General features: G+C 60.6%; 1 protein-coding gene across 1 annotated transcript in view; it reads right to left on the bottom strand.

Moving 5' to 3' along the window:
* Positions 1 to 682: 682 nt before the first annotated feature.
* The window catches only part of CCDC40 (coiled-coil domain 40 molecular ruler complex subunit), a gene marked incomplete at both ends in the record, with an annotated part of 37,722 nt that continues 26,426 nt past the window's right edge, over positions 683 to 11,978 (bottom strand). The window contains 8 exons of the mRNA XM_080826691.1: positions 683 to 931; positions 2,014 to 2,172; positions 3,810 to 3,998; positions 6,635 to 6,755; positions 8,292 to 8,383; positions 8,521 to 8,690; positions 9,432 to 9,645; positions 10,546 to 10,791. Of these exons, the coding sequence (XP_080682817.1) occupies positions 683 to 931; positions 2,014 to 2,172; positions 3,810 to 3,998; positions 6,635 to 6,755; positions 8,292 to 8,383; positions 8,521 to 8,690; positions 9,432 to 9,645; positions 10,546 to 10,791 (1,440 nt within the window). The remainder of the gene's footprint in view (positions 932 to 2,013; positions 2,173 to 3,809; positions 3,999 to 6,634; positions 6,756 to 8,291; positions 8,384 to 8,520; positions 8,691 to 9,431; positions 9,646 to 10,545; positions 10,792 to 11,978) is intronic.

Raw genomic sequence — 11,978 nt, 5'->3', positions numbered from 1 at the left:
ACGGCGCGCGGGCCTTGGGGCCCCCCCGGACGGCCGGTCCGCGGAAGCCGTCCGGGAAGGGAAAGCGTCTTCGTTCCCCGGAAAGCGGCGGCTGCGCGGCGCGACCCGGCGCTCCGAGGGCGCCTCCCGCTTCAGGGCGCGGCGCTGGCGGACAAAGACGCGTTTCTCCCGCGTTCAGAAAAGAATTTTACTTTTGTGCCGGAAATTGTTCCGAAGGCCCTTTCCCGGGACGCGGCCGAGAAGCCGCCGGGTGGCAGGTGCCGGGGCGGGGCGGGGCGTCGCGCGGCGGCGACAACCGCGGGGACAGCTGGAGACGGGCGGCGTCCCGGGGCGCCTGGCCCTCGCCCGCTCTCCGTCGGGCCCTCCTCCGGGACGGGGACGCCGAGTGGGCCCGGGGCGCAAGGAGGCGGCGCCGCGGTCCCCTCCGGGCACTCTCGGGGCAGAGGCTCGCGGAGTCCGTCCGGCGTGGGGTGGGGGCTCCCCGAAGTGCCCCCGGAGGCGCTGGGGGTTGACTCGGTTGGAACGGCCTGGGGGCGGGGGGCTGAGAGCATCCGGATCCGCCGCGCTGGCCTGTTTCTCTAAAAGGGCGTCTCTGGGGGTGGGCATGGCTCCATACACAGGTTCTGGTCTCTTCCAGGGGTGGGGGGGGAGCAGGCCTGGGAGGGAGGGTCCAGGCTGCTCTCTAGGGGGACTCGGACGGCCGGAGCTTGCTGGCGACGGTCTGGCTGACCTTGAGCAGGGACACCTGGAACTGGGGGTGCTCGTTCTTCACCTGGTCGAGGATGGTGCTGATGACGGCCAGCCGACTGTCCAAGCGCCTGTGCTCGTGCAGCAGCGACTGCTTGGAGCGGAACAGGAACACGTACCTCCCGTCCTTCACAGCCTGGAGGTGCTTGGCCCGCGTCTGCAGGGCCACCAGCTCCGAGAGGTTCTTGGGTGGGACAAGAGACCCCGCATCAGGTTATGCAGCTTGAAAACAGGACACCCGCTGTTCGCACACAAACTCAGGACGGGAGGAAGTGCGAGGGGGAGAAGGGCGGAGGACAGGGATTCTCCAAACCGTGAAGAGGCTGATGTCCTGTGAGCTGGGCCTTTTCCTTTGCCCATCATCTGAGAGACATTCGATGGCGCTGGGTGCCAGGCCCATGGTGCACTTCCCTGCGCTACCTCCCCCGTCTCTGCTGCTCAGGCTCGGACCCTGCAGACCCACTCGACCCGCCTCTACTGCTCACACCACATCCAATCCAGCAGGAGCTCCCACTGGGGCAGCTGAAGTTATATGCAGAATCCCACAGCTTCACACTAGCCTCACGGCTACTGCCCCGGTCCGTGCATCACCTCAATTAGGCCTCCCGTGTTCTACCCTTGACCCTTCGGCATCAGAGCCAGAGGGATTCTGCTAAACCCAGAGCCATGCCTCCGCCCCAAACCCTCCACTGTCTTCCCACCTCCCTGACAGGAGCCCAAAAAAGTCGAGATCACCGCCGCCCCCTGGCTGTGCACAGCATGGATTGTGGTCTCTCTGCCCTCAGGTCCAGCCTGCTGGCCTCTGACCACCCCTAGAGCGGCCTCCTGCCCTGCTTTACCCCGCCGGCTCACTCCCTTGCCACCTTCAAGTCTGGACTCAGATGTTTTCTCAAACGACCCTACTTAAACCCCCCGGCCCCCTGCTTTATTTTTCTCCGGAATACTTATCACCACCTAACACAAGCTATCTTTTTCATTCGTTTTGTTTATCACGTGTCCCTCTGTCCCCAAAATGTAGCCTCCAGGAGTCTGCTCTGTCGCCTTTGCGCCCAGGGCAGTGCCTGGCCCATAAAAGTTGTGCGATGTTATTAGATGTTAGGGCATATGAGGTGAGCGAGTGGTCATAGAGCGCTGGGCAGCACGGGGGTCAGGGGAGGCGCTTAACTGGGTCAGGAGGAGGCCTTGGCCGAGGGCTCGCTGCTGCTGCAAGGGGCAGGTTCCATGCCTGGCCGCTTGTGGCCCTGGTGCCTCAGGGGACTGGCCTACCTGTTGCTTGAGGGCCAAGAGCCGGTCCAGGTCGGCCTCGAGCTCGTCAGTGCTGGACTGCATCACCGACAGCTGTTCCTGCTTCTCCGAGAGGGAGCTGCTCACGTGCTTTTGAGTTTCTTCCAGTTCTAAGATGGCTTTGGTGCACTCCTCGGTGGCCTGGGAGACAGACGGGACCGTCCTGGGACCCTGCCTCCTGGTTACTAGGTAGACAGAGTCAGCTAGAGTCTGGGGAGGATCCCCACAAGGGCAGAGGGAGTCCCTGCCCCTCAGACACCAGGACCTGGAGGGGTGAGTCCCAGTGAGAGGGCAGGTAAGCCCACCCTGCAGACTGCTCCCCAGAGCAGGTCCCCTCTTGAAGCAGGTCTGTCTGCAAGGGCACAGGGACCAGGGGCTGCTGGGCCTCTGTGTGCCAAGAGTAGGAACAGCAGAGACCTGGGGCAGGAGCTAAGCCTCATGGGGTGAGGGGTGTGGGGTGGGCATGGAGGAGGCCTGGCTCCGTCACAGTGAGGTTGGGCAGCCCGGGGTGGGGTGGGGACACAGCTGGTGGGGTCCAGAGGATCAATAAAGTAGAGGCAACAGAGTGACTCTCGGGGTCTAGCTGGGGACACGGGAGAATTTGGGCTGTGCAAAGGGCCAGTCTGTGCATGAACGCTGGCGGTCTTGCTGGGTGTGGCGCGTGGGGGAGTGTGTGGCAGGAGGGTCTGGGTGCAGACCCCCTGTAGCTGGAGCAGAGCGGGGGTCAGGGAGGACAGGGCAGGGGTGGCAGCTGGGGAGCCCCAGGGGTGGAGAGGAGTGGACATCATGAGTGACCAGCGTGGCAGAGAGGATCGGCCAATAAGGACCAAGAAAAGGCCATTCTGCTGCTCCAGTAATTTCCAAATGACCAGTTGGGTCAACCCCGCCATTTTCAGCGAATCCCTCCTCGTATGGGATTCAGGCCTGCAGAGGCTCTCCCGACAGTCTCCATATAATCCTCCGGACAGCTCTGCGAGATGCGTACCCATTCCACAGGTCAGGAAGCTGAAGCACGGAGCTGTCCGGCAACGCGCCTGAGCCTCGAGTGGAACAGCTTGTCTGGAGCCCAGCGGGGCTCGGAGACCAGGTTCTTTCTCGGGTGAGCCTTCACCTACCTGGGGGGGCTACTGCTCATATATCACCCGGCAGAGGCAGAAACGCAGGCTTGGAAAGGTTCCACATACGCCCAAGGTCACACGGGCCGAGGGAGTCTGAGCCAGAGGCCGGTGACGGCCGAGGGAGTGGGCGCTGGGCAGGGCACACGCCACGTGCTCGCTGATAGGGCCTGGTGCACGAGGGTGTGGGCCTTCCGAGTGCCCACCAGCCCGTCCCCCCACCAGCTGGGCTCAGAGACACAGGGACTCGACATGAGCCACGGTTCCACACGCCGTGCATCCCCGACGCCGGTTCTGTGAGGGGCTGGGTGAGGGGCTGAAATCTGGAGGTCTCTGGCCCTGGGCTGCACCGCTGTGTGTGGTTCTTCTGTAAAACCCAAGCCGGACCCCCTCAAGGGCACAGTGACAACCGCTGCATTTCTACCCAGAACCAGCACGTGGGTCGTGGGGCTCAGGCGCAGATGGTACAGGGGACAGCTGTCTGGTTCCAGAGCCAGGCTCCTTCCCCGCCGCAGCCCCCCACCGCCACTTCTCAGCCTGGTCAGACCGCCCCACACAGGAGCCCTGACTCAGCTCTGGGAACGGGGGCAGGAGAAGGGGCAGGCTGGCAGGACAGAGGGACCGGGTCCACGGCGCGCCGCCTCTGGTCGCAGGGCCCCCCACCTTGTGAATGTCCCTGATCTTGCGTCGCAGCTCTGTCTGCTGGTGGTGGAAGTCCGTCCGGGTGAGCGACGTCTTGTCCCTCTTGGCCTGCCCCTTGGCCTGGGTGGAGATGGTCTCTCTGCGGGCGACGGCCAGCTCCATGTCCCGGATCATCTTCTCCTGCTGCTTCAGCAGCTGCCCGTGCCTGACCTGGGTGTCGGGGCGGGGGGCCGTGAGGGACAGCGCCCAGCGCCACCACCACCGACTCCGCTGAACCCTGACCTGGCAGGGAGCCAGCGAGGGGGACGTGCCCGAGGACAGAGGGCTCTGGAGCCACCCCCCGCTGGTCAGAAGGAGTTGGAGGTCCATGTAAAGAGTGCACCGACAAGGGGAAATCTAGAAACTGGCAGAGGCCAGGGGAGGTTGGGAGACTGAGGACCGCCACGTGCAGCCTGGGTGGGATTCTGGAGCAGAAAAGGGACGGTAGCCAAGAAAGCGGGGACGCCTGTACCAACGTTGATTTCTTAGTCGTGGTTTTGGGAGATGGTGACGGGAAGGGTCTGTGGGACCAGGGCTGTCGCGGAGGCTGACTGTAAGGGCCACGTGAGGCCTTTCTCGGGTGTTAGGAGTGTTCCGTCTCGGTCGTGGGGACAGAGACGTGGGCCCGAGCTAAACCCGTCCAGCCGGACATTAAAAATAAATTCATCTCCTTGTGTGTATGTCAGTGAAGCCGGTTCAGAATAAAAAAGGATAAACAGGCAGGAACCCCCACGTCAAGGGCGGTGGTGGGAGACCGAGCCCACCGGGGTTTAAAGTGGGGCAACAGCCTCATGCTCCGCAGGGGCGGGAGCCCGGGACGGGGACGGCACAGATGGGCTGTCGTCAACGCAGCGTCGGCTCAGCGAGCGAGCCCAGATGATCTGGGAATGCCAGCGAGACTCACACCCCAGCTGAGAGAACAGCGATGGGCCCCTGCTTCATGCCATGTCCAAAAATTAATTCCAGGTGGATTCAGGATCTCAAGATGTGCAAACACGTGCAGAGAACTTGGGAACATATTTGTGTCATTTCAAGCTGCGGTGGCCGTCTAGAGCCATCCAGGAAACCCAGAAGCTGCACGGAGGGCAGACACGGCTCACGGCATGAACCTTAACGACCCTGTGAGTGGGGAGAGACCGGAGCAGAGGGAGAACGTGTGGGACGGGTGTCCAAGGCAGGGCTTAGTAGCGGTGACATGCCCAAACTCCCCCAAGTTGCCAAGAAGTAAGAAAATGGAAATAGGAAATTGAGGAAGTGCTTGCCACACACACACACACGCACACACACACAGACACACGCTCAATAACCCATAACAGAAAACAGAAGTACGAATCTTCTAGAAGAAAATATAAGAGAAAAATCTCTGTGACCGTGGGCCGAGCTATTATTTCTTAGATGCACCACTGCAATGATGCACAGAGAACAGAGCCGGGCCTCACCGACGTGAGGGGTCTCGGATGCGTTCCGGGGTGTGAGAAAAGCCGCACTCGCGATAATAGTTCACGCTGCAGCATCTGCGTCTGTGACATCCTGGGAGAGTCGGGGACTGGGGCGTGGGACGCAGAGTGCAGGGGGCACGAGGGGACCCGCGGGTGATGGAGATACTGCATATCACAAAGGGGGGTGGTTATGTGGTTGTACATTTTTGTCACAGGTCACGGGACCATGTCACCATGGGCGAGCTCGGTTAAACCCCTCAATTTGAAAATAAAGCCTTGTGGGCTGATGACACCCCGAGGTGCCCAGGCTGTCGGGATGTGGCTGTCCTTGAGCACCTCTTGGAAAAATGATCTGAGGGGCTCTGGTCAAGACTGTACACTCCTCCGCCCTGTAATCCCACTTTGGGGAGTCTAACCTGCAGCAAACCCCAGCAAGAAAGGACGGTACGGCAAGCACGAGGAACCGGGACACTCTGGATTCTCACCAACCCGGGAACGCTCCAAGAAGTTAGGATACATACGCAGGACATTCTGTAACTGTTAAAAACTGGGCTAATGTCCGTATTTTTTGAAAAACAAGTTGCCAAGCTAGACGTGCAGATCCCATTTTTGCGAAGGAGAGGAAGCAGCCCCACCTCCTGGGCAGAGGGAGGGGCACGCCTGTGTGCGCACGCGCAAGAGCTTGGTTTTGTGTGTGTGAGAGGGGGTCTGACCTGCGGCAGCCAACGCATGTGGCTTCCAGGGTCCGAAAAGTCAGTTAAATGGAGCGTTTCAAAAACTTATCAGTAGCACATGCATTTGATCAGAATTCCTCTGAATGCCGCAGGCAGAGGGGTCCTGATTGAAAGCGGCTTTGGGGAAGTGACGCCCGCCTGCTTTTACCACCTTCCTTGCTTATCCTAAGGCCCTGATTTAATCACCAGCTGTTTTTGAGGGAACGAAATCCAGCTCAGGAGGACGGTGGAGAGAACTCGAGGCTCCCACGGAAAAGATGGGTGTGTTCTTTGAACACATTTCCTGGGCGAGACACCTTTCCTCGACAGTGGGATGTCTCTCCCCAGTGGGTCGTGAGGTTCGGGGGCCCCACCCACCCTCAGAATCATCAGAGTGCCCGGACTGCATGGGGCAAGGGTACAAGTGTCTCGTGTAATACCGTGTGCAGGGCTGTGTGTCTTGTGGTGTCTGTGATCCTCTCCACGTGAGAAGAATCGAAGCGGACGGACCCTGGACGGGAGGTCAGCAAGCGAGCAGCCCGCAGTGCTTGCCCTTTGCCCTTCCCTGGGGATGGTGTCCATGCCACTGGCCAGGGTGGCCCGTGTGGTTCCCGGGGGGTCCACCTGGTTCCCAGGCCCCCAGAGCCCCACCCACCTTCATCCTGTGGATCTCCGCCTTCATGGCTCGGATCTCTGTCTGGCCGGTCTCAGAATCCACCGATGCCCGCATCTCTTTTGCCAGCTGGATTTTTTTCTCCCAAAGCATGATCTGGTGTCTTTAAAAGTGAGAGAGGCAGTGTGAGAGTGGGAGACATTGAGGAGATTTCTTTCTGATGCTTCTGTGAGCTCATGACCTAAGGGCTTGCTCCAAATTGAGACCTGCAGTGGACGGCCAGAAGGCAGGAGTGAGCAGAGGCTGAGCCCGGTGGACTTGGGGCGGGCTCAGAGCAGGGAGGCCGGTACCTGGGACCCTCATGCTCTCTCTCTCTCTCTCACTTGGTGTGTTAAAATACCCAGGCACTGAGTGAAGGTCTTGACTGTCAAACAGAAACAAATTCCCCCATTCCGTTACCTGCGGGTCAACATAAACCCCGTGGCCAAGGCGCTCTCTCAGATTCCTGTGCACCCAACCCAGGGCGAAGGGGGCTCTCCCTCCCCGGTCGGCGGTGCTGTCGTGGCGTCAAGTGCAGGCACAGCTACGCCACACCTGAAGCCACCGTACCTCTGTGTGCTAAGGATACTTCGGTTAAAAGGAGAAGTTCACACAGCAGCAAAGACGGATGCTCGCCGCCCTGCCTCGATGTCTGTGCCCCTCCCCATGACACCCAGCACGATGGTGTTTGGAGCTGGCCCCTCTGGGAGGTGCCTATGTCACCAGGTGCAGACTCATGAAAGGGGTCAGCGCCCTTAGAAAAGAGACCCCACAGAGCACCCATGGGGACACAGCCAGCCAGAATCCCAGGACCCAGAAGAAGCCCTTGCTCCCCCAAACCGACCCCTGACCTTGCACTTCCAGCCTCCACAACGCTGACCGATACAGTTTATAAGCCCTGGCCGGAGCCGTTACCGCGGCCTGGATGGGCAGCGGGCTCAGCCGAGCTGGAAGGAGCGCGCGTGGGCTCTGACCTGGTCCCACGGGGATGACTCAGCAGCCAGTCCCGAAGGAAATGTGGGTCCACAGAAAACACATAAAACTGCTTCAGAGGGCAGCACAGAGAACCCCTTTTTTGTTTAAAAAGCAAGCAGACAAGAAAGATGTATGCACTGGGGTTTCCCTGCAAAGGGAGGGAGTCGGAATGACCTGTGTCTTTGCACACATTGTTACCGTTCACAATGCTACAGTTGGGGGTGGGTTACTCTTACAGCCAGGCGACATAAAGAGAGAGTAATTTTAAAAACTTTATCCCAAAGAGAGCCACCCAAGGGGACGCCTGGGTGGCCCAGCCGGTGAAGCGTCTGCCTTCGGCTCAGGTCCTCATCTCAGGGTCCTGGGATCAAGTCCTGCATGGGGCTCCCTGCTCAGTGGAGAGCCTGCCTCGCCCTCTCCCTCTGCTGCTCCCCCTGCTTGTCCTCTTTACCTCTCTCTCTCAAATAAGTAAGCAAAATCTTAAAAAAAAAAAAAAAAAGCCACTCAACTTCCCCCGAAGACTGGGCGGGCCAGGGTGGACGGCGGGGACCACGCCCTGACACCTGCTCTTCCCTGGGCCCCGCCCCCAGCGAGGCTCCCAGGCCGCTGGGAATGGGCGGGGGCTGCGCAGGCGCGGCGGCAGGGGGCGGGGAGGGGGCGGGGCGGGGGCGGGGCCGGCACTCACTCCGCCTCCACCAGGTTGCCCAGCGTGGCCTCCTTCTCCTCCTGCAGCTGGTTCAGCCTCTCCTGCATCTCGATGGTCTCCCTCTCCGAGGCCTGCGCGGGGACAGGGGCGCGGCCGGCTGGGCGGGGACCCCGGGGGACGCAGGGCCCACCGTGTGCCCTCCCCCCCGTGCGCGCCCCCGCCCCCCGAGCCCGGAGGCCGCGCGTGCCGCCGCGGGCGCGCGCCGGACCTCGAGCGCGCGCACGAACTCCTTCTCGGTCGCCCGGTTGTCCTGCTGCAGCCCCTCGGAGCTGCTCCGGTTCCTGCTCATCAGCACGCTGAGCTTCTTCAGGTCGTTCTCCAGGCCCTTCATGTGGCGCTCGATCTCCTTTTGCTCCTTCTTCTCCTGATCGATCTTGTCTGCAGCGGAGGGGACGCGGGGGTGGCCGTGCTCCCGGAGTAGCCCCCACCCCAGTTAGGGCCCTGCGGGCCAGAGGGAAGGGACCGCTCTCTGGCCGCTCCGTTCCCATGGCCCGGCCCTCCGAGACAACGGAAAGGACCGCTGTGTGGACAGCCAGCAGGTGGGGGGACGGGATGGTGGGGGGCAAGCCCCCTGCCCTGAGAACAGCCTGTGGGGAGGCGACTGGAGCTCACTGGGTCTCCAAGAAAGGTGGGCCCTGCCCCCTACAAGGCGCTGCCCAGCTTAGGGGCAGGGGCCAGAAAACAACCACCCTAATGGGCAGGCCAGGAGGGCAGCAGGGCCTCTGGCGTGAGGGGTCCAGGTGGAGTGGGGCCCGGAACACCAGGGAGCATTTCCTGTAGGGCCGCATGGCCGGGCTGACCTGCGGGGATCTCTGGTCAGAGACACAGGTGGGACCAGGTGGGACCAGGATGCCTCTGTGGGGACCATGCGGGGGGGGGGGTGGCCGGGAAGGATGCTCATCTCCCTCTTCCAGGCACCCTGACCCATTAGAGACCCCTGGTTTTTACCCCCCTGGGACAAGACAGGGGCTGGGGAGCCTCTGGTGGGACCGTTTTCTAAGTTCAGCTGGAGAGGAAGAAGGCTTCTCGTCCCACGGCCCTGAGTTCGGGGCGCGAGGTGTCCCGTCTCCCTGAGCAGGGCAGCGAGCCCGCGGGACCCCTGCACCGCCCGGCGCTTACTTTCTATCCGCAGCTTCTTCTGCTCCAGGATGCGCAGCTCCTTCTTGAACATGTCCAGGGACGCCAGCTGCTCCTCCCGCTCCTGAGTGACCTTCACCATCTCCTGCTGCAGGCGGAGCCAGGTCGCCTGGGCCTGGGTGGCGCTGGTGTTGTGCTCGTCGATCAGCTTGCTCAGCCTTTGGATTTCAAGCTCCAGAGGCCCCACTTCTTCCCCCTAAAAGTGAGAGTCACCAAAAAGCAAAGCGAGCTTCCTTGTTTTCAAAGGTCTGCTTTCCGGGTGGGCTGAGGAGGGCTGGGACCCCGCCTGGGATCATGCATCTGTGGGAGGACTGGGGGACATTTCCTCGAGGGCACTGAGGGTCCCACGTCTGCCCCTGACCCGCTGTGGGAGACACAGGTCTCAGGAGGCCTGTGGCCCCCTCCCCATCATGCCACAGCCTTGTGGGGCCAAGGGCAGGGCCTTGGCAGGCCTTGGCGTGGCCTCCATTACTCAAAGGGGCTTTATAAGTTTTCTTTTAGGGACAGACCGTCAAGGGCCAGAGTCTTTACTCCCTCATTGTCCATTGCGCTGCGGCTTTGAGAAGCTTTCCGGTGCTCGGGATCTACCCAAGAGCATGCCCAGCTGACCGTCTTCCTCCTGGACTTGAAGCCCATGGAGGCGCCCCCACGTTAGGGATATGTGGGTAACCTATAAGGACTTCAGGCCTCAGACTCATCAGATGCCTTCACTTAGAGCGGCGGTCAGATCCCACCTGCTGTCTCTGCATGGCAAGAAAGAAGATCTGGTTCCTGGTGAAAAGTTACACGGTCCAGTTTCAGAGTCCACCAATAAGACCCACAGCCATTTCCTTACCGCCTGCCTTTCTGGCCATGACAGCAGGGGTGAGGACCTTCAGCAGACAGCGTCTGGCCTGAAATAGTTACTGTCTGGACCTTGGCAGGAGAAGGTTCGCAGGGAGCCCCTGACTTGGGGGATCCCCCCCTCGCCGTGTCACCCATAAAAGGGGCGGGAAAGGAATGGCTCTGTTCCGTGTGAGTTCATTTCAGAATGTCCCCGACACGGCCAGGGGCAGATACCAACCAGGGGCAGCCTCTCCTGGCCCCGAGGTCTTACCCCCAGCTCAGAAACCATCCGCTCCAGCTGCTTGTTGGAGAAGTTGATGAGGCCTTGCTTTCTCTCGATCAGGATCGTGCGCCTAGAGATCTCGTTCTCGCTGTTGGTGATGAGGTCATTCACCTTCCTCACTTCCTGGTCGAGCTCGGCCAGCGTCTTCTGGTGCATGTCCAGCCTGCAGTTGGTGTTTGTGATGTCTAGGGTGGTCTGAGCAATGTCGCCGTCAATTTTGGAAAGATGCGTCACCTGCATTAGCATAAGGAAACCTGTCTGAACATTCTTTCTCACTGGGGCAGGGGGTCTCAATGAGCTGGCTGGGCTATCATTTCCTTGAGCATCTGCTACACAGTTGACCTCTCCTTCCTTCTAGTCTTCATATATGACCTCCCCACCTTCCCCCAGAACCAAAGGCAGGATCACCCTCTACACGTAGGTTTATAAGCCGCTTTTTAATGAACTCAATCTTGACTTCTATGCTCATGTCATTTTTAATGGCTGCGTAATACTCCCTCGTACTTGTAACCTAGAAAACTAGCCATGGTTGTCGTCAGCATCCTGTCCCACAGTTCTGAATTTGGCGTCCAGGGGCTGGTCTGGACAGCTGGTATGTTTTGGTGAAGGAAACGGATTCCTTCCTCTCTGGGGTTGTAATGTTGTGGCAAGTTCAACAAGACTTCTCATTTGTATCTGGTGGTACAGAAGGGTGTCCTCACATTTCGCTGAAAAGCTAGACACAGTCACAGAAAGACGGTATCTTACTGTGCTGTCATCGGCTGCCCGGGCGGCTCTGGGCTCTTGCCAGCCCTGGGTTGTGGGGGCAGGAGTCCCAGCCAGAGCTGAGTGGCTGAGGGCTTCTCGAGGCCACCCACTGTCCTGAGAGTCTTGACGAGAACCCCCCTGCCTCTTCTGCTGGCTCTCAGGGAGAGTCACCAGGTCCCGCCTGTGACCTAGGGTTTACTGGGAGGATATCTGTGAGAACCAGAGGAAGGGGATGGCAGGCACAGTCGCTCAGGCTTCCTTTGGAAGTCATTTCCCTGAGCAGTGGCTGTGTCCTGCCTGACCCTACGATCTGGCCCCTCAGCTCTCCCCCACGTAAATTCTCAGCTTTTTCCTGACCCCTGGCTCCTGCCAGCTCCCTGTCCTCCAGGGTCATCTCGGCTCTGCCCCCAAGACCCTGGCTGGCTCTGTCTCACGTGCATCCTCTGACCGGCCGCTGCGGGTGACTCGGCAGGACGCCCAACATTCCTAGGTTTTAGAGCCAGACCCTGCCCACCTGGGCGCTTCCGGCATCACGGTCACCCAGCTCCCCATGGTAACGCTCCTGAGCCCTCCAGGCCTCTGAGCTAAGGCTGAGCCACGTGTCTTTTTGTCAGGACCATCCGTGACAGGGTCTCTACAGGGGCTCCCACCTTCCTCTTTGCCCCCCCCACCTC

The sequence above is a fragment of the Martes martes genome, assembly GCF_963455335.1.
Source record: "Martes martes genome assembly, chromosome: 16".
NCBI classification, from domain to species: Eukaryota; Metazoa; Chordata; class Mammalia; order Carnivora; family Mustelidae; genus Martes; species Martes martes.
The sequence above is the reverse complement of the archived record's forward strand: the minus strand, read 5'-3'. Positions and strand labels throughout refer to the sequence as shown.